Here is a 21,947-nt window from a genome sequence, read left to right as displayed (position 1 = left end):
TCAATTTCTCTATGTACATTTAAAAAAAGCTACACTTAAGAGTCTTACAGAAAATATGAAGTACCGACTCCTCAATAAAAACATAAAGAGTCATATTTACTAATAGGCAAAATTATCTGACATTTTCTGACTGAAAGATAAACAGGTTATACATGTATCAGTTTAGCACTTTGAGCTTGCACTGTACTTAATTTGATTTCTTGCAAGTCTGAATTAAAAAAAAAAATTGTGGTGCTGGGGATGAAACTGAGAGGCTTGCCAATGCTGGTCAAGTATCTTATCATAGGGTATACATAACTCCAAAACCCAACGACTCTCTGCCGAAGGACTACGGAGGGTTCACTGAGCTAGCCCAGGCTTCCCAGTGTCGGCAGTGCTGGGCCGCCAGTGGTCGCCTCCTTGCCCCTCAGTGGCTCAGCAGCTCTCACACGCCAGCAGGCATTCTAGCAAATCTGTTTACCCCCTGGAGCTGGAGTTACAGGTAGATGGGTCCCCAGATATGCCTGATGTAACTTGACCTCCAGTCTTCTTCACGAGCGTTGAGAACTCTTAACCACTGAGCAATCTCTCCAGCCCCTCACGCCAGCTTTTGCATAAAGAAGTCTACTAGATAATGTCGTAACTGAGTTATAATTCCAATGCTCACGTGTTTAAGTTTCATTTACTGTGTCTGTCTAAAACACGGACTTCACGTCTTACTGACCGCCATGATCGGCTGGCTGTGCTAGTGCACGCACACAACCCCAGCACACTAGTGCTGAGGCAGGAAGGTGACAATTTTGAGGCCAGCCAGGCCAACATGTTAATGGACCTGTCTGTTAAAGGTTACAGATTCTGAGGAGGAGGGGGAGGGGGGAGGGAGGAAGAAGAGGAGGAGGAAGAGACGGTCACCTGTTGCTTGTTACTCTGGCAGGCCGCACTCAAATGCTTAAACCACAGCATTGCATTCATCCTGCTGCCAGCTTGAAACTTGTATGAATTTCCTAAAATAACCAAAAGCAAGCAGAAAACAATAAAATTAAAGACTATACCACAGAATACTCCTGCCACGTATGAATGAAATATGACTACAGAGCTCAGTTTCAGAATTCTGTTCATTTAACTTGATTTCCGAATGTGGAACTTTTTGTGCCGTAAGCGAATATGATCTTATTTAGAAAGTCACCTAAATGTTAACCACAGTACTGTGTGCTTCTGTAGCTATGTCTGCAGAACACCGTCATGCCCACCCCTTACTGTGTACTCAATCTATTCTGCCCATGCCAGGCAAGCGCTATATCCTCAGACCCCAACCCTGGCTCTATTCTGCAGAGACTCATGCTCTAGGGACTCAGAGCCTACACTCAGCAGCGGCCCGTGTTTCCTTTGAGAGTCTACTCAAGAACTCTATAGTTTCAGAAGCTGTTGTCTTGTCTTTGTGGAGTGGTCATAAGATGTATTAATCCTGCTGTTTGCTGAACTGAGATGCAAGCATAACTATTTAATCTGAATAAAAAAAATCTGTAACTGCATTAGTCAAGCGCACAATTTACATTAGTAAATAAGAATGCTAGTATGGACCATAAAAACCTTGTTTACTCTGAAATATTTCTATGAAGTACGCTACAAAAATGGAAGGAAACCAAAGAATTTGTTAGCAAAACTCAATAAAAGTGATCCCATTTTAAAAAATGCAATTTTATGATGAATGCCCAAGGGATTCTTAAAAGAACGGAGAGTAGGGCATTCTTCCTAAGTCGATTTACAATCACTGAGAAATTTCATAATTCTTTTCTTGCATCTAACATACATTTAATTTTTTTCTTTAAAGCTGTAATACACAGAAAGCTGTCTGGTAATACAAAAATCACACCTGGTAGACGTAAACACACAGCTGTGAAGGTAAAGGTAATCTATTTCAGTAAGAGTTGCTGAGTGGATGATTCGGGCCAGATGTGCCAGAACTTTGCACACGAAGTCCTATGTGGTGGCTGTCAGCAGCAGCTGGTCATTGTTCTGAAGGAAGCTCAGCAACTGACAGGGACTTTCTGTGACCTATGAGAGCCACTGAGGGTGCAGCAGGCCAAGAAGCATGATTCTGACAAGCCCACTCTCCAATTTTTCTCACTTCTCAAACGTTCTAATGAATGTTTCCACATATTACATATAAGATATTTAATTTTAGAAAGGGACCTGAGGCAAGCAAGCAATTAAAGTAACAATAAAAGTTACGTATGGCAACAGCTTTCTTCAGAGCTTGTGAGTGACTGTTACTCTGGGCACAGATGATGGTGCGCTCTGAATTACGTATAGCAAGCCCCTGTTCAAAGTCATGGTATGCAGAATCCATGGTCCGGACTACCTGGGCTTCTAACTTAAGTTTAAAACACAATATAGAATACACACATGCAATTCCTCAAACATTTCCTTGCTGAGCCAAGATCAGGCTCAGGAGTTAGTGCCTGCAGGACCTTTTACTAATCGGACACCTCACCTTTCTCGGAGTCAGTCAGCAGAAAGAGGTCTGGATGCTCCGGATCATCAGCCATCATTACCATCCATCCCACCACAGACACATTCTTATTTGATGTTGATTTGAACTGAGGTGACAGATAAGAAGAGAAAGCAGAGATGATCTTTACTTTTGCAGCCAGTTCTCAGTCAAAGGCAAGTGTTAAAGAGCTCATTTTCAGTGTGTCCTTAGGAGACAAGATGTGTGACTTAATGTAGCTCAGGTCAGCCTCATGTCCTCTTTAGGTAGCCTCCCACTGTGAAGTCAACCCCAGTGTCTACTTTCATCACACCCACACTGTCCCACTCTCCATTTCCAAAGGGCATGCCTGTGAATCTGTGGTTTCTTCTAGTCCCTTAGAGACACAGCTGTCTCCCAACACCTGTGCTCTTCAGCCCGATATCTCATACTCCATCAAGGCTATCAGACAATTACTTGTATTTCACAATACCAAGAAAGACTTAAAAAATAAAAGGTATTTTAGCATGTGAGTTACTTTTATAGTTAACCATTCTCTTCTGTTGAGAAAAGGGTAAAGGCACAGGAGCTCCACAAGGAGAGGAAAAAAATTTCTGGGCCCAGGGATATTTTCTGAGACTGATACTCCAACCAAGGACCATTCATGGAGAAAAACCTAGAACTTCTGCACAGACGTATCCCATGGCAGCTCAGTATCCAAGTGGGTTCCCTAGTAAGGGGAACAAGGGCTGTCTCTGACATAAACTCTTTGATCACCTCCCCCTGAGGGTGGAGCAGCCTTACCAGGCCACAGAGGAAGACAATGCAGCCAGTCCTGATGAGACCTGATAGGTTAGGATCAGATGGAAGGGGAGGAGGACCTTCTCTATCAGTGGACTGGAGGAGGGGCATGGGTGGAGACAAGGGTGAGAGGGTGGGTTTGGGAGGGGACAAAGGAGAAGGCTACAGTTGGGATACAAGTGAATAAACTGTAATCAATAAAAAAAAATTTAAAAAAAGAAAAGAAAAGGGTGCTATAAAGAGCAGAAAATAAGGCTGATCTCAGTAACATAAATAAAAAATGTTTAAACACTGGCAACATAGACTTAGCAATATGTAAAAAAACAAACAAAAACCTGCCAGAAGTCACAATACACAGTAAAAGTCAAACTGAATTAACACTTCCACCATGTAATTACTAGTGGAGTATGGCTTGGTTAAGTGAAGAACTTTATTAATTAAAATAAGAAAAAGCAACAAATTTACATAAGTATTGTAGAAGAAAAAACACAAAAATCATGAAGTTCACTAAGTAACTAACATTACTAACTAAAGATATGATTTACTCATATAAGCAACCAAGACCAAAGGGAGTTTCATTCCTGGTGACCAGAAAACTTAATTTGCCTTGTAAACTCAAATATTTACCAATAGAACAAATACATTATGACAAATTCATGAAATAGAAGCCTACTCAGCTATGAAAAAGAAAAATTACAACTCTAGGCATCAAAAATAACTTGCAACAGTATAAGGTAAAGGACGTGCTCTTCAGAATGCACATGCATGGTCCTTGGTTGGTATATCAATCTCTACAGGATCCCCTAGGCCCAGGTCTTTTTGGCTTTGTTGGTCTCCTGTGGAGCTCCTGTCCTCTCCTGATCCTTCTATCCCCTCAGTCTTCCATAAGACTGGCTGCACTCTGCCCAAAGTTGAGTCTCTGCATCTGCTTCGATCCCCTGCTGGGTGAGTCTTTCAGAAGAGTCTATAGGACGGTCCCCTCCTCTTCCTGGTGTCTATTTGCCCTTGTGTATGAGGATGAAGCATCCTCCCTAGGGACCTCCCTGTTATTTAGCTTCTTCAGGTCTGCTCAGATGTAGCGGATAGGCACCTCAGTCTCCATGTGTGTCCCCTAGTAAAGGAAAGCAGGGGCTGTCTCTGACATGAACTCTATCGTCCACTCTTTGATCACTTTCCCCTGATGGGGCGGCCTAGACAGGCTACAGAGGAACAGGACCCAGGCAGTTCTGATGAGGCACTATAGGCTTGGGTCAGATGGTAGGGAAGGGGGGCTCCCCCTGTCTATGGACTAGAGTTGGGTAATAGAGGAGCAGAGGGAGGGAGAGTGGAACCAGGAAGAGACAAGGAAGGGGGCTACAACTGGGATATAAAGTGAATAAATTTAAACAGAAAATGAAAAAAAAAATCAGCGTAATTTCTGAAAAAACAAACAAACAAACAAACAAACACAACAACAAACAAACAAAAAGCCCCCAAAATAATGCACATGCAGCTGGATGGGGTGGTGCACACCTTTACCAAAGAGTTCCAGGACAGCCAAAGCCACATAGTGAGACCCCGTCTTAAAAAATGTATATACAACCCCCTTAAGTGCACTTAACAACAACAAAACCCCGAAAGATGTAGCAAACTTCCAGGTAATAAATGGGCTATTGAAAGGACAGCCAGTTACCAAAATATAAAAATACAAATAAATAATCTAAAATGTGTTTAAAATCCTTAGCCACTAGGGCAGTGGTTTTCAACTTTCCTAATGCTATAATCTGTAATGTAAATTCTGGATTCTTTGTAAACTCAGTTATGTTATGTAAATATGTTTTTGTTTTAATCCCAAGTGTGGGATTTTATTTGGGCTTTAGTTTGTCCACAGCTGATAACTGTCCTGTGCATGTGGCTTTTGCCAGTTGGTAACGGCCTTCCTGGTGCTGTGGGTGGAGAAGGGCGTGGTCTAGGGCTTGAGGCTATGAGAGCCCAGATACGGAAGGCGTGGCATGCAGTGGTGGCAGGTGGCAAGAAGCACCCTGAAGAAACCAGAGACAGCTGGTGTGGCAGTTTGGAGCAGACAGACGGAGGGAAACGCTTCGGGGCACGGCGGGTGGAGGACACTGCTGGCTGGGCTGGCTGTTGATGGAGATTGGTATATCCCCCCCAAACACCCTTTGACCCTGAACAGTGGGGAGAGGTAAAGGGGTCTGTGCCCCTCTCCCTACTAACCTTCTCTCTCCTATCTAGGCTTAGGGTGTTGGTGGAAAGAAAGGGGTGCTGGTAGAGGCTTAAACACCCCAAATAAAGTAGAGTTTTAAAAACAAGCACTACAACTGCCCTTTAATATAGTTCCTCTTGTTGTGGTGACCCTGAACCATAAAATTATTTTTATTGCTACTTCCTAACTGTAATTTTGCTGTTACGATTTGACCCCAAAGGGATGGAAACCCACAGGTTGAGAACTGCTGCACTATGGAAATGCAAATTAGAAGCACACTAAAGTCCCACTTCACCCTTGTCTAGATTCTCAGACGACCAATGCTGCTCAGACTGTCGGGAAGGAGGAGGTCTTATTCATTGATGGCGTGAGTGCAGTCAGAACAGAAATGGAAGTGGAGGGTGTACGACCCAGCCGCTGTATCATTTCCAGCACATACCTATGTACAGTCTACCACAGCAGACACTCAACACTTCCTTGTCTACTGCTTCTCTATCTACAACACTAAGCAAATAAAACCAACCTAGATGCCCATCTCCAGAAAGCATGTAGTAAAACTGTGGCTACATATACAATGACATTTTATTCAGTCAGAAGAAAAACAAAATGAACACTGCAGGAAATGGACACAGCTGAGAAACACTAAAGAAGGTAACCCATTCATATGCAGATCCTAGCTTCAATGTTTATGTATGTGTAATATGTGTGGGTATAGGCCATGTAATTACAAAGACCAGAGAGGGAGACAGCTGCCGGGAAGAGGGACAAAACGTAACCTAAAGTGGGAAGAGAGGCTTCTGGGGGAGGAGTGGGGTGTAGGCTGGGGGCAGTGAGGAAGACAGGGAAGTGAGAAGGCAGACTGCAGTAACCACTGCCCACTCAGGCCTCCCCACTGTTGGCAAAACTGCTCTATTAGTCTGAGACAGATTTTTTTTTCCCTTTGTTCTTTTTGAGACAGAGTCTCTTTATGGAGTCCCTGCTGTCCCGGAACTCACTAGAGTGACCTTGAACTCACAGAGATTCTAATTCCTCTGCCTTTGAGTTCTAGGGTTAAAGGTGTGTGCCACCAAATTTAGAGTAGAGTTTTAGATATTGTTTTCATTTTCACATTTTACATGCAAGAACCAAGGCTACAAGGCAAAGGTTTTGAGCCATGCCCTGACCCAAACTCAGGGCTGAGAAAGTTCTGATGCCATGACAGTTATTTGTAATTTGCCGTTTCCACACTTGCAATGGAAAATAGTTCAAAAACTGTGAAAACACAGAAGTGATCCAAGGCATTTCATGGAATAGCCACTTAAACACATCTCCAGCTACATTCTGCATACTAGGAGTAAGCATGAGAGCCGGTGGATGACAAACACTGTGATCTTGTGTCCTAGCAGGGGTATTTACAACCAGAAAGAGGTTGAGAAACAAAACCAAGGATTCTGAGGAGGGTACTTACATGCTTTCTTTCTGTAGCCTTCAGAGATTTGGCAGCATAGTAAAAAAGCTGTGTTCCGCACAAGGCTGCCCAATACTTTGTCCAAGATGCTACCTGGGGAGGATAAACACACCAATAACTACTCCAAGGCTTTGACTTTCCCTTCTTAGTGACAACGTTCTATTATTCACTTCAGCTGTCAGTTCTGAGTTCAGAGGCAGGTTACAGCACTTGTAACGTCTGTACCTCAATAGCCCCTTTCATTGCAGTGACTACTCTTTAGTGGTCATTCAAGTAATTCTTCATCTCATCAAGAACCCTGTAACTTTTTGGAAAGCCAGTAACATGCTTGCTTGGTGTGCATGCACGAGGACCTGAGTTCGGAAGGCCAGCATCTGTAAAAGCTGGGGGCAGAAGATACATCTGGAGGCAGAGACAGGCACGCAGATTACCAGCTATCCAGATTGGCCAGGGAGCTTGTGGTTAACTGAGTGGTCTCTTCACCAAAACTAAGGTGGAGAGATAAGGAAGACCTCGATATTGGCCACATGCATGCAGAATTGCACATTTGTATTCACATGGCCATACATAAACTCCTAAATACGTACATACACACAGAGAAACCCAATCACTCTCCAACATGCTGTAGTGCTATCATCTTCCGGTCTCAATACCACATCCTCTCCCCATCTGGTCCGTCCACTGTCAAGCAATACCTGGTGTCTAACACTTGAATCCCACACCTCTTTCCTCTGATAAAATTCAAACTTCTCGCTGCATCTGGTTATAGTGCAGAGCACCATGGGAAGAAGCACAGTTATGCCAACTGGTAGGATGATGTTTACCAATTTCACAGTGTTTTTTCTTTTCTTTATTTTTTACTCGATTAAGTCAATGCATTCTTTCTCTATAAACAGCTCTTTTATATCCACTCCTCAAAGTTCTAGCACACTCTCCCATGATGTCATTACCCAATTCCTGTACAAAGTAAAGTCTGGCTTAAAAAAAAAAAATCTCATAGGTTTCCAGCACACACTTCCTGCCTCACAAGAATCACAAAACTGGCCTTTTGTCATGCTACAAGAATCTCATCAATCCTGGCTCTATACAAGACAAAAGTTGAAACTCAACTTTGAGTTTCTTTCTTTCTTTTTCTTTTGAGCCAGGGTTTCTCTAAGTAGCCTGAGCTGTCCTGGAACTCACTTTGTAAACCAGGCTGGCCTTGATCTCAGAGAACCTCCTGCCTCTGCCTCCTAAGTGCTAGGATTAAAGGTGTGTGTCAAATCACCCAGTGTGAAAGACTTTTTATAGGAGTAAACCTATTCAAAGAATGAGGTATTCTGGTTTTTGTCTCAACTCATCTCTTCTACCAGCCATTTGTGCTAAAGAAAAACTTTTCTTAGTGATCAAACTACTATGCTGTTGAAGACAAACAATTTTTATTTTTTGCTATGGACTAAAAGCTCTGTCCTGTAAGCTTTTTGCTTCTAGAATGCTTATCGTTTGAAGGGCATTTAGTATTTAGATTCTGTTTTACATGAAAAAACACTACATTACAAGGTTTAAATAAACTGATAGAAAAAAATTGGTCCAATTCTACTTCTCAGGTTTTTACCCTACTTTCAATTTTTCTCAACACATTAACATTTACTTACTTTTTTTGAGACAAGGTCTCACTATGTAGACCTAGATGGCTGGAACTTACTATGAGAACAGGCTGTCCTTTAACTCATAGATATCCTCCTGTATGATGGGATTAAAGGCATGCACAACCATATCCAGCATATTTCTTAATAAAAGTGCTTATCAAAAAATAATTTTGGCTAAGAATTAGATTAGAAGTGGAAGAAAAGTGACTTAAGCACACTTAAAATGTAATTTAGTTGCAACCTTTGTGGCAGGTTTAATACTTTTAAGAAACAGGGTAAGGAGATTTGATGGCCTTCAGCAGTGACTCCTCTGCCCTCCTTCACTTCCTGTGTGCCAGTAGTTTAAATAAGACCGTGAGGTCGAATCAATGGGGAAAGACAGTAACCACCTGAGTTAAAATAAAAACTTTAACAGGCCTCCAACTTTAACACAACTGTTTCCATGATGCAAGGACCATGTACTTAGCTCCACCTGCCAAAACTAAATTTAAAGCCTAATCCATCAAAGCCCACAGTTCTAGGAAAGTTTCTAAACATACTAACCTTGCTTTCTGACTTTTGTAGACGTCCTTCTGACTAACTGTTCTTGTTTACTGAATTATGTCAACCAGAATGTGTTTCTGGTGCTTAGAAGCTCACCGAGAAAGGGCCTACAGTGAGATCCTGAGATACTACAAGTACACTCAGTGTACTTGTAGTTTGGCTAATAGAAACTTTCTATTGGCTTAAATCCATGTCTGAGCATCTCTGGTGAATAACCACAACAAAAACCAAGTATATTTCCTGTTCCTGTGTGCTCACCCTCTTGATTAAGAATGAAGTTTTCCTTGTCCAGGGTAAAAAGGAAGGACAATGAGAAAACCATATAGTCACATCGACTACGTACCTGCTTCCTTCCTAACTCTTAGTACTCAGGGCATCAGCGGATCTTTGGACATACATCAGAATAAAGTGACTCTTACTGTGGGTTTTTTGCCTTCTTTCAGCAAGGTTTTCCTTCTGAGGACGCCTTGGACAGTAACAGCCCCGGGGAACAGGTGCACTGCTAAGTCTTCTGACTCCGCAGAGCTGTAACGACCAGAAGAAGCAGAGAGCAGCTAAGCGTGCGTCTGCAGCCACTGACAAGATCCGAAAGAGAGATCCAATTCTTCTTTATTCATTCAGTTATCTTTCCCAGAGACGGGGTTTCTCTGTGTACCAGTCCTGGCTGTCCTGGAACTTGTTTTGTAGACCAGGATGGCCTTGAACTCACGAGATCCACCTGCCTCTGCCTCCCATGTGCTGGGATTAAAGGCGTGTGCTGCCGCCACCTGGCTGAAATCCAATTTTTCTTATGTTTAAAACTTTGACACTTTATTGAGAGCTGGTAAGACACTAAGAATTTTAAAAACTCAATGATTTGAAATTTGTAAGCTGTCATGAAGGTTAATTAGGAAGTTATTAAAGTCAGAGATGTTTAAACACGTACTACCGCACATATTTCAACAAATGCAATTTAGAGAGAAAGCAGGAGTTCACTTTAACCAAGATTAGTTAAAAAATTTAAGGCAAGTTTTTCCTCTTAACATGCCAGAGTACAACACTGTGGTAACCCATTAGAAACTCTGTTGGCAAGAAACACAGGGTTTTGTTAGAAGTATTTAAGTATACAAAACAGAAAGATGCAAATAACAAGCTAAAGAAACAAAAACACCAAAACAAAACAAAACAAAACAAAACAAAGCAAAAAAAAACTACACAAACAAAGGAACTATCTCCAGAAAAAAACAACCCCAGGAAACTCACACTTCATTTTAAAGAATATAAACAAAGGTAACAGTGTCAATAATGTGTTTTTAGAAACCGGCTTTCTGCAGTAAGTTTTAGTGATATTCAGAAGCTGCCAATGCTCAGTGTTTGATTACAGCCTCACAGATTTCTAACAAAGAAGAACGCCCACCTGCATCCCAGAATTCGCTTTTTATTTTCTTCAGTAATCATTTTAAATGTCTTTCCACAGTTGATTTAAGAACCTATACTTAAAACAGAATGATTTACATGCCAATCTCTGGTGATGTGTTATGAGATGTAGAGCTATTAAAACAACAAGGAATATAGAAGTTCAACTTTCTGTATGATTATTTAGGTGTCTTCAAAGTGACAACCTAGAAATTCCATGCTTTATCTGTTTATGAGGAGGGGACACACAAGATGAGACTCCATGAGCTGACAGGGCTTGCTTCTCAAGAGTTACTCTGCTCTTTCGAGGTGATTTCCTGTTACTAGTGTCCCCGTTCCTCCTATACCACGCATGTACCATCTTTAGGTGTCCCCACAGTTAGATTAGCACAGACAGGCCCAGCTAAATAGAGAACTAAATAAAAATTATTTACTGAAAGACTTCTTTAAATTCAGGTTCTATGGTTTACCTGAAGAAAAAAAAAAAAGCTTACTTAAAAAGGACAACTTGAATGTAAATTTACTGGCAAAAAAAAATTTGCTTTGATTCCAATTTAAGAGAAATAAAATGATTTTCACATAGCTCCACCATAATTAACAGCATTAGAAAGTGTGTCGTTATAACATTTTAAAAATGTGACATAAAGATGCAAATTTTAATAATTAGCACTGTGATTTAGAAAGAATAGTTGAAATTTAAACTGTATTAAATCTTGGAAAGAAAGTTTTCATGGGCAATTTGTTTAGTTTTAAAACCAATTAGCTAAGAAAGAAGAGGAAAAAAATGTCAGACAGCACCCATATGAGCCAGCCACCAACAGCAGAAGGGAGTTCTGTGGCCCCTGATGCAGGGGAATTGTACCTGCTGGCCTTCGTGTGGCTTCGATAGCCATTTCGGGGCACTCTTGTCACCGGGCCGAGAGAATGGTATAATCTGTTCCTGTTGGATTCCATTATAAAGTGTATATATTACACATATTTTTATTCATAGGATCATCATTAATACCTAGAATAATATACTATTTTTTCCTATGTAATCTAGCTTTCTATGTCACTCCTTTAAAAGGCCAACATATAATTCTTTTTCAAAACATGCAACACATTTAAGTTTTTTTTCTAATGACTCTAGAAACACTTATAGGGGTATAAAGTACATGCTATACTATACAATTATACATGCACTCATTTTCATATATCTGTCAAAAAATTAAGGAACTATTATGGCCAAATAATATGGAAACCTGAAAAATGCTCCAAAGCCCCTTTGTTCTTCTTGGATTCCAGCTTACATATGATATATGGACTTACAAATAACTCATTTTATCAAGTATGTCCCTATGAAGACACCTAAAAGCAACGTGGCTTATAATTGAAAATGAATGATGAGAGATCTCTCAGCATAACTTAAAAAAAAAAAACTGGTAGGGACAAACTGAGGAGTAAATACAGGCATTTTTCTCATTTCATATCAACCGACAAAGCCAATAAATGACAAGAATGGTGTGAACAACTATTCATCCCAAATCACGTCCTACTTGATACAGGAAATACACCCAGAAACAATGGTGTTTCTTTACTTGGGAAAGTCAAAAGTAAAAAACCACTACGTTAGCAACATATTTGATATGTCTCTAGGAAGTAAGAGGAGAAAATAGTGGTTGAAATTCAGAGAATAATTTAGAGACTGAGGATATAGCTCATGGCTTTTGCTACATGCCAAGGCCTCAGGCTTGATGCAGAGCGTGTGTGTGTGTGTGTGTGTGTGTGTGTGTGTGTGTTTAACTTAGCTGTTCTCAAAATGTCTGAAGAGCCACTGCTTTAAACTTGGCACAAGTACAGACATGTTAGCTGCAAATGTATGTAAAATAAATGGTGTCACACAAGAAAGACACTATTTTGAGGTATGAAGGTTAACACATTACAAATTGCCTTCCTAGGCAATCTGCTGCAATGAGAACACATTCTCACACACCACACTGGGTTAGGTACTGGCAGTTCAAGCAACCCAAGAAACAGCTGCTATCAATACTATTAACCTAAAAATGACAATATACACCTTAATTAAGACCGATGTTATTATGATGCTTTTCCAGAGGGAAAGACGCTCTTCACGAATTCAGAGAACAAGCCAAATGCAATGTTTGAGTTTACCTGAAAACATTTCAGGTAAACTCAAAAGGATAAGGTTGGAGCTGAAGAGCTGGCTCAGCATTAAGAGTACTGGCTACTTTTGCAGAGGGCCTGGGTTCAATTCCCAGCAACCACATGGTGGCTTACAACCATCCATATAATTCCATTTCCAGAGGATCTGACACCTTTCTTTGACCTCTGCACAAACATGGTACAGACATAAATGCAGGCAAAAATCCATATACACACACAATTAAAATAAATCTTAAAAACAGAGAATAAAAGTAAAAGTTCAGAAGAGAAGACGTAAAAACAAATTGTTACAAAAGAAAACTTGGGAATGCTCAGTGTATTAAAAAAAATACAGTGTTTAACTGAAATCTTAATAACATGCTAGTGAGAAATCTTTAAAGAGGAAGTCTTCCAATAAGCAGTTTTAAACTAAGACGACTCAAATATAATTCAAAATGTTCCTGTTTAAAAGTGACTGATACAGAGTTTTCATATAGCATTCATATTTAATCTAAACAATGATCGTGGGGCTCAGTGGAAGGCCCTGGGTCCAGTCCCTAGCACTGCAAAACAAACACCAGCCTCTCCCCATCTCCCCAATACTACACTTGCTGCTTACAGGTTCAGATCTCAGTTTACACATGAAAATGGAACAGTTATTTCTGTCAAGTCAAATGTCTTGAGCTTGAGGATAGTGAAGTAATGACATAAGACTTCGAATGGGCATTTAGCAAGTAATTATTTGAATAACTTTCGTCAGTCTCAGGGAGATATTCCATTTGATGACAACACAGTGCACCACCTCCACACAGACGATAGTTATAGCTAAAAGCAGCAAGGGTAGGAGGAGCATGGCCTCACAGCAGCTCAGTGTGAAGCACCACACATGCACTGACAATCTTTTCTTGTAATTTTAAATTAGCTGTCATTTTGTCCTTAAAGAAGCAACAGAGTTAAATAAATTACCCAGACCTAAGAATAATCTCATTTTGGAACACAAGTTAATTATGGTTATTTAAAAATTTTTATTAAAATTATTATTAAAAATCTACATTAGAATTTCAAAAATTCAAACACATGTGAAAATACCAAATAAACATAAAGATCAGAAGTAGCCACTCTCATGTACAATTCCAGACTTAAATGTCTATTTGTCATTTCTTCTGACCAGCAAAAAACTTAAGTCACTTAGTGATACGTAACAAATACCTCTTCAAATTCATATATTCCTTAAGATAAACCAAATAAGTTCAAAGAAACATTAGTGAATACTTTCTTACCTTTCAAAAGCTGGCCACGAGGTCTCTTCACTTAGTTCAGAACCATCACTACTCCCTAAAATCAAATGTTTTCTGTTACTGTTGTATCAGTAATTTTTCCAGTTAAGATTTTATATTTAAAAATAAATTTTCTGGTGGCTCATGTTAATAATATGTTAATAATACTAATAATTTCAGTACTTAGAAGGTGGAGACAGGAGGATTTTAATTTTAAGTTCAAAGACAACTTGGGTTTGTCTATTTAGATGTACTGTCCATCTTATCTGCTCATTTGCTCATCTGGACTTGGCCCTGCCCTCTGTCCTTTGTCCCTGGACTTGACTCTGACCCTGCATCTAGCTGACTCTGACAGCAGCTGCAGCCCCTCACCCCAGGGACTGTCAGCCAGTTTCCCAGCTCAGACCCCTTGCCTTCTTGACCCTATGTAGCCATTCCACAACCCATCTGTGTGGTATGTAATACCTGATATGGAGCTAATATCAATTAAGACTAGAATAAAACCAAAAACCAAAAACCTGTGTTTGCCTTGGCTAAGTTTATCAAGGAAAGTAGAAATATCTGGCAAATTAACGCCTTGAAATTGCTGTACCTGTGAATCTGTTGCTCAATAAATCCTGACTCTACGGAGGTTCATAAACATTTCATCTGTTTCTGATAAAACACACCCACAACAAAAGTAAAAACTACAACTAAACTAGAGCCTAATTTTAATACACACAGAGCAAAAAGCCAAATTTGTATAAAAAAATATTTTTTCTTAATAGCACACAAGATTCCACAGGAACAACAAACTTAACTGAAAACAGGCTCTTTTATCTTACATCAAGATTGATGCACATTGCTATCACCAGCAGCATTTCTGAAAGAGGAGAGCGGCAGTGTAGAGTGCCGGGTGGCGCTGGGGGGCTCATGGGCAACTCCGTGTTTAGGAATTCTCAGATTGAGGGGGTCAGAGCACTCAGATAATGCACCTCTTTCTACGGATACTAAGAGATTATGCCAATAGGGCAACATGCCAGTAGAGGCCTTTCATAAAACCACAGGAACTGAGCATACTAGAGATACAGTTTTTAATTATAAAAAGAATGCTCAGATAACAGAACAGTTTAAGAAGTAAAAACAGGGGTTGTATTTGTTGAGATTTGATTTGTATCCTACATGACTGATTTTGGAGAAGGCTTAATCACATCCTGAAACCTCATCTCAGGCAGCCATGGAAACTTCTCACACAGTGTCTTAATTTTGTTTTGCACCAGATATTGGTATGTTTAGAATGTCCCTCTTCTGTGCTGGGGAAACAGCTCAGTGAATAAAATACTTGCTGTACAAGCATGGAGACCTGAGTTTGGATCCCTAGAACTCATGCCAGCACAGCAGCAAGTCTTGCAAATCCCAGCACCAGGAGGAAGAGGGAAGAGGATCTTGAGGGTTTGTTGGCAGTTGTGTTCCAGTTCAGTTCCAAAGAGTCACAGAGGAGGACATCTCATGACCACCTCTGACCTCCACACATGCCATGTATGTAGACATACACACAAAACAACTTCCCTCTTCAAAACAATGGGCTTCTGTCATAGAACATCTGGTTTCTCTTCTTCCTAATTTCCCTTGTTAGTCTAGCTTCTATTCAAAACTTTCTAGAAACTTCTCTGTGGAAGAATGTTCTTATTTATACTATACCTGGGTGACCTAAACAGTCTTACAGTTTGAAGTACTACAAAGAGGATAATTTTCATATGCCTGCAGACTGAACACAACTCCAAGTGAGCTCCAGATTCATACATTCAATGACGTGACATCCCCAGTAAGGACCAAACAAGATCAAAACAGAATTCATCCCTTGTCAAATTCAGCCATCCTTCAATATATATGTCACAGCCAGAATCGATTCTTTCCTAGTCCTGTGTTTGGCAGGGTCACCACCAGCTAACTAGCTGCTTAAAGGGATGACTTGGAATCACACTTGACTCCTTCCCTTCTTCCTTTTCACATCCAAATTGCATGCAGTTAGCCAACCAAGTAAAGCAGCTTAAGGTCTTTTCTCAAAGTCCATAAATGTCTTTTCATTTAGAGTCAAAAGTATTAGCACTTTAAAAATAATCAAGACCTATTCTCATCACCATATAGCTAATTGTAGCTTTGTTTTAAACCACATTTTTAGAGTATTTATGCCAGGGCAGTGGTTTTCAAACTGTGGGTCTAAACCCCTTGCAGGTGTTGAACAACCCTTTCATATATTAAATATCTTGCATGACAGACATCCACATTATGACTCATAACAGTAACAAAATTATATGAAACAGTGACAAAAATAATTTTATAGTTGGGATCACACCATGAAGGTTGCAGCATTGGGGAGGTTGAGAGCCACTGTGCTAGGATTAATGGATATTTCTGCAGCCGAGGTTTGTTTTCATTTGTATGTTCAAACTGTTTATTCTGTGGCAGGTGGAACGCTGGTGAGTCCCTCTCACCTATGGATATCCCGCTGGAAAGCGTAGAGCTCTCAGCTTGGCCTCGGGATGGCGCGTGGGGCTCCATGACACTGTCGTCCAGCAGGTGCCGTGGCCCTGCGTTTGGGAAGGTCGCACTCTTAAATTCTGCTGTGTTCATCTTATGAATAAAACTAGAAACAAAGAGAAACATTCCTCAGAACTTCACCAGGATATAAAGAATAATCAAAATTGTCTTCAGAGTTTGTTCTGGAGTAGAGCCACACCCACTGAGCATGCATCTTCTTGAGGAATCAATAGTGCAAAACTAATGACATTAAATGAGAATTGGGTTTCTTTTCTTTGTATTTAGAAATAAAAGAGTAGTTTTTTACAGCTTAATTTATTGCTTGTATTTGTTATGACAAATAATTCCTCTTGATAAAAAGGATGTCGTTTTAAAAGGAAAGCTTCAGCATATGCTCTCCCGAGTTCTCTGAATTCCTGATTTATTGCCCTCAAATATGAGCATTGCTGAGAAACTCAATTCCAAACCAGGTACAAGAAAAAATAAGTCTCTTTATGCAAACAAAATAGTTTTTTTTTTAACTGAATCTGATGACTGACATTATTAACCGAAGCAATCACACAGGCACTTAATTTCTATTTAACTTATTAACTAAATAGAATATAGACATATTTTACTAATACAGTAAACAGAAAATAAAGCCATCTACAAACTAAAAAACTGAAAGACAAAATTAAAACTGCTGACTTGTAACCCAAGCTATGGCACTTCCTGTGTCCATGTGGAATGAGGTTCCGAGGAGAAGGGGGCGTCTGTGGCAGCAAGGCTCCCTCGGCCCCACTGCTCTTCCTTCCGCTCTGTGGTGAGGCTCCCACGTCAGGTCCTAAGAGTTCAAGGGAGAGGACAAAGAGAAATTGCCACAGGTTCTGAAGGTCCTTAAAACCAAAAGCAAAACCTCTCTGATATAAAACTGTGCCCTGAGTTTTAGATACTGTTAGTTCTATTTAATTGACTTGAAGAAATACTTATTTTCCAAACTCTAAAATAAATCTCCAATCACACAATAACTATTAATTTTTATCTCTCTTATGTACATTAAACAAAGGCAGTGTAAGTACTTCCCTACTGTACATGGGTGAAAAATAGGCTAGGGCTCTTAATTCAGACACAAACTGGACTAAATGCCTAGGTCTTCTCAGTCCCAGACTCAAGTGGATTCAATGTGATACCCTGCTTTTTTATACACAGCTTTGAATTTCTCTTAAAGAAATGTAAAGGCTAGGTCAAGTGCTTACTGCCTGACACTGGAAGTTATTTATGGGAATAAAAACATCTCACAGTGTACAGATTTCAAAACACCCCTTTAAGAAAAAGCTGTCGGGCCCACACCCTTAATCTCAGCTCTCAGCAGACAGCAGCAGGTGGACCTCTGCAAGTTCCAGGCCAGCCAGGGCTACTCAGTAAATGACAGCATGTCAAAAAAGTTTTGTGCATGGAAGCGTGTACCTATAATCCTAGAATGAGGAGGCTGAGGCAGGAGGATGGTGAATTAGAGGCCAGCACAAGCTCCACATGAAGATCCTGTCTTAAGAAACAAACAAGCAAAAAGAACTGAGAAACACAACTAAGAGGTAGATATGAAATGATCTCCCTCTGCTCAGAGCGCCCTTCCGCTATCTGCTCTTTTTCACCTTTGTCACTGCACAGTTTACTTCCTCCACCTGGCGAACCAGACCTTCAAGTAGTTTTAGAATTTGTACTAGGAAGCTTGTACTAGGAAGTTTGAAGATCTATATTGGATTTTTTGTTTTTTGAGACAGGGTTTCTCTGTGTAGCCTTGGCTGTCCTGGACTCACTTTGTAGATCACACTGGTCTCGAACTCATAGAGATCCACCTGCCTCTGCCTGCCCAAGTGCTGGGATTACAGCTGTGGACCACCACATCCAGCTCAATGTTGGTTATTTTTAAAAGGTACTTATCAATTATTTTTCAAGGAGTAACTTCTTAGATTTTAGGGGTTTTGATGTACATTATAAACCAGCTGCAAAGCCATGTTGATAAAAAAAGGTATGTTTATATTTTTAGTAAGTGGTCCAGCACTGAAGTAAATATTAAGAAAGCCTAAGTCACTATAATTTAATTCTATAATTATTCAAATTAGATTTTTTGCAGTGTCTTCATTGCCTATTGAACTGTATTCTTGATAATTAAGGATAATATTCATAAATCTACTATTCTATCATGTGTTTTCCAAACTTAATTAGGAAACATTTATTTAAACATTACTGATAAACAACAAACAACTTTTTAATAAAAAAACAGGAAAACATTTTAATATATTTTGAAATATATTTTAATACAGCAAATAATTTTTCTTAGACAGTTTAAGACATGCTAAGTCTTCACTTAAGTACAATTCTTTCCTACGTGGTCAGGTGACCTGGTCTCCTGTTAGATAAGCACCTGTTCACCAACCAACACCTATGGACTAACCTGCCAGGTCTTCCCTGGAAGCAGCTGAGCGTGGTGTACTTGCCCCCGGTTCTATTTTTAATGAGAGTCTAAATTCCAAAAGAACAAAGCATAAGAAACAATGAGCATTGGCAAAACATTAAAGTCACGTTTCCTTACAAAAATAAAAACCCCATAGGGAGCTGGAGAGATGGTTGAGAGCACCAGCTACCCTTCCAGAGGACCCAGGGTCAATTCTCATAACACACGGTAGCTCCGAAAAACCCTCAACTCCACTTCCCAGGCATCTGACGCTTTCTTCTGGCCTGTACAGGCACCAGGCACATACGTGATTCACAAACATATGTGCAGACAAAACAAATAAAAATAAATTTAAAAAACTCAATATTTTCAGACTAATGTGAGCTGTAATATATATTTTTCTTTCAATGTAATTTTTAATTAAGGTATTAAATCTCTCTCTTAAGCCAATTTTGTGATATACTTCTAGAAAATACTGAAGAGGAAAAAGCATCAAAATGCTGTATTTTAAAACACAGCTTACCACAGAAAAGTGCCAAACAATTCACTACAGCTAAAGACATTTCCTAAATTACTAAAAGATGCTTTTACTTTTGCTGGATATGGAGCTAGCCTAGGTTACATAATGAGATCCAGGCCAGCCTGGGTTACAGTTCGAGATACTACCTCACACAAACCAAAATGAAGCAGAAATCATTTAGATTTGTCAATACACACTTAACTTGAACGACAATCAAATCCAAGAATGTGCTCATGTATTATTTAATATATAATTTATTTCTCGAATCTCTGTAAGATGAACTATTTACTAGCTTGACTTTAGTACTGAAAAATTTTAAAACACTTTTTCCAAAACTACCCAACAAATCAAATAACACAGCTTATGGGGAAAAAAAGGTGTAAACAAACACAAAGATCTCCTGCACATGGCTTTTCTATCCCTACCTTACCAGGTGTGTGCAATTTTTTTCACACCACGACACAACAATGTCACCTACAAAGTTCACAGTTACAAACTGTACAATCAAGTTAAAAAAAAAAAAAAGAAAACTCAAAGGATATAAATCAACCCTTCACAGTGTTTTAAATAAACTCAGATTTTTTTTGTAGCCTTGGCTGTCCTGGGCTCGCTTTGTAGAACAGGCTGGGCCTTGAACTCAGAGATCTGCCTGCTTCTGCCTCCCCAAGCGCTGAGGCTAAGCTCAGGATTTGTGTTGGTGCTCACTGCTTCCCTGGTCATTCCAGGCGGTATGGGGTCTGGGTTTGGCGAGAGGCTCAGGCCTGAAACCTAAGTCAAAGTTTCTTGTTATTTGCTCCACTTACACACCCAGTTTTGTGGGTTTTTTGGAAGGGCATTTCGATCTTTATTAGTGGAAGTAATTTTGGGAAGCAATACTGAAGCAGTTAATTGTAGAAAATGTTTTGGTGTAATCTGTGAACCCTTTTATTACTAAGAATCTGCAAAATCAGGAAGTTCTTGTTTGTTTGCTCTGCTTTGGTGGGCTGGAGGCTTAATCAAGGGCTTTATAAACAGCAGCAAATGTTCTACTGAGTGGAGTTTTCAGTGAAATCACAAAATAAAGAAGCATATATAGTGAACACAAATCCAATGAAGGTACTTCATAACTTTATAACCTAAGAAAATAAAAAGCAATTACATTAGTTACCTGACAGCATAAACGAATGGCTTAGAGACGGCATGTGCACGCATTCTGTTGGACACAGTGTCTGCCTTTCCTAGCACTGCACCCTCAGGACGGAAGAGAATGCGAGCTGCCTATAGCATCTAGCAGCAGCATGAAAAGCACTGCAACGACCAACTGCTACTCCAAATGTCAGTGGTTTCTAATAGTACTAAACCTCCACCTCGTAAGAGTAATGTCAAGTCACAAAGAAAAAAAAAACTTTCTGTATTAAAACTATGTTCTAAACGAGGATTTTTCAACCTGACTGAAAGTCACAGATGTTGTTGATAGTAATTATGCTAGCCATAATAAATGAAGTTGCCTGAAGAAAGGCCTTTGGATAACTGTAATTTTTACTAGTTACTAAGTAGCTGCAGAGATGGCTCAGTGGTTAAGTGCACCGGCTGCTCTTCTAGGACCCGGCTAGATTCCCAGCACCCACACCGAAATGCACAACCTTCCAGGTGTAAGGAATCAGACGCCTCTTTTGACCTCCACAAGTATCAGGCACACATGTGCCTTGTATCAGATTGAGCTCTTTGAGGACAAGCACAATACCTTACTTTTTAATCCAAGAAACTGGCAAAAGCATAATCAACACCTTCTAAGGTTGCTCTGGTTCTGACCACTAATGAAAACAAAATCAGTTTGGCGCACAGGCCTGCCTACACAAATGAAGCGCTGTCAAGTGTCACTGTGCAAGCAGCTGAGTCCACCTGAGTCTGTATCTTTCAGTAAAATGAAGTCAGCATTAAGCTAGGAATGGTTGGTGCTGCCTTTGACTCCAGTACTCGGGAGGCAGAGGCAGGTGGATCTTTGTGAGTTCCAGGACAGCCAGAGCCACATAGAGTGACCCTGTCTCAGAAAACAAAAGAGTTTGCTTTAATTATAAAAAAACAAAACCAAAAAACTCCACCACAATCTTGCTAAGGTCGATAAAAGTATCTCATTTTCTGTAACTGTGTGGGTTTCACTTAGACTACTCTTGTACACAATACTTAAACTCTTTTTTTTTTTTTATTTTTATACTTTAACTCTTTTAACATTAGTAAGTTTCTTTGGCCAGAAGAGATATTTTAATAGGTACTTGTATCTTGAGATTTTAGGTCATTAAGATAGTTGCTCTTACTGCCCTTGGACAAAAAGGTGTTTATCAAACATAAATTCTGTATCAGCAACTGAAGGCACAGGAAATAAAGAGCCAACAACTCAATTTTTAGATATATTAAAATTTTTTCAGGGGGCTAGAGAGTTGGCTCAGTGGTAAGAGCACTTGTTTTTGCAAAAGACCTGGGTTCAATTCCCAGCACCCACACGGAGGCCCACCACCTTCTCAAGCACCAGCACGTATTGTGCACGCACACACATAACAAAAGTAAACCTAAACATTTTTCAGAGCTTAATATATTTAATATCAGAAGAA

At 39.9% G+C, this 21,947-nt stretch overlaps 1 protein-coding gene across 6 annotated transcripts in view; it reads right to left on the bottom strand.

The window, feature by feature from the left end:
* Ralgps2 (Ral GEF with PH domain and SH3 binding motif 2) overlaps positions 1 to 21,947 on the bottom strand; it is a 126,114-nt gene that overhangs the window by 5,707 nt on the left and 98,460 nt on the right. For 5 of the 6 annotated variants that reach the window (XM_055624376.1, XM_055624374.1, XM_055624378.1 and 2 more), the window contains exons 12-20: positions 18,840 to 18,907; positions 17,093 to 17,228; positions 16,360 to 16,511; positions 13,889 to 13,943; positions 11,329 to 11,406; positions 9,491 to 9,596; positions 6,901 to 6,993; positions 2,474 to 2,579; positions 892 to 983 (exon numbers count right to left, since the gene is read on the bottom strand). In XM_055624376.1, coding sequence (XP_055480351.1) covers positions 892 to 983; positions 2,474 to 2,579; positions 6,901 to 6,993; positions 9,491 to 9,596; positions 11,329 to 11,406; positions 13,889 to 13,943; positions 16,360 to 16,511; positions 17,093 to 17,228; positions 18,840 to 18,907 — 886 coding nt within the window. The remainder of the gene's footprint in view (positions 1 to 891; positions 984 to 2,473; positions 2,580 to 6,900; positions 6,994 to 9,490; positions 9,597 to 11,328; positions 11,407 to 13,888; positions 13,944 to 16,359; positions 16,512 to 17,092; positions 17,229 to 18,839; positions 18,908 to 21,947) is intronic. The other variant, XM_055624379.1, reaches the window with a different exon arrangement.

This window comes from Psammomys obesus, unplaced genomic scaffold, assembly GCF_907164565.1.
Source record: "Psammomys obesus unplaced genomic scaffold, mPsaObe1.curated_primary_1811, whole genome shotgun sequence".
Classification (NCBI taxonomy): Eukaryota; Metazoa; Chordata; class Mammalia; order Rodentia; family Muridae; genus Psammomys; species Psammomys obesus.
The sequence above is the reverse complement of the archived record's forward strand: the minus strand, read 5'-3'. Positions and strand labels throughout refer to the sequence as shown.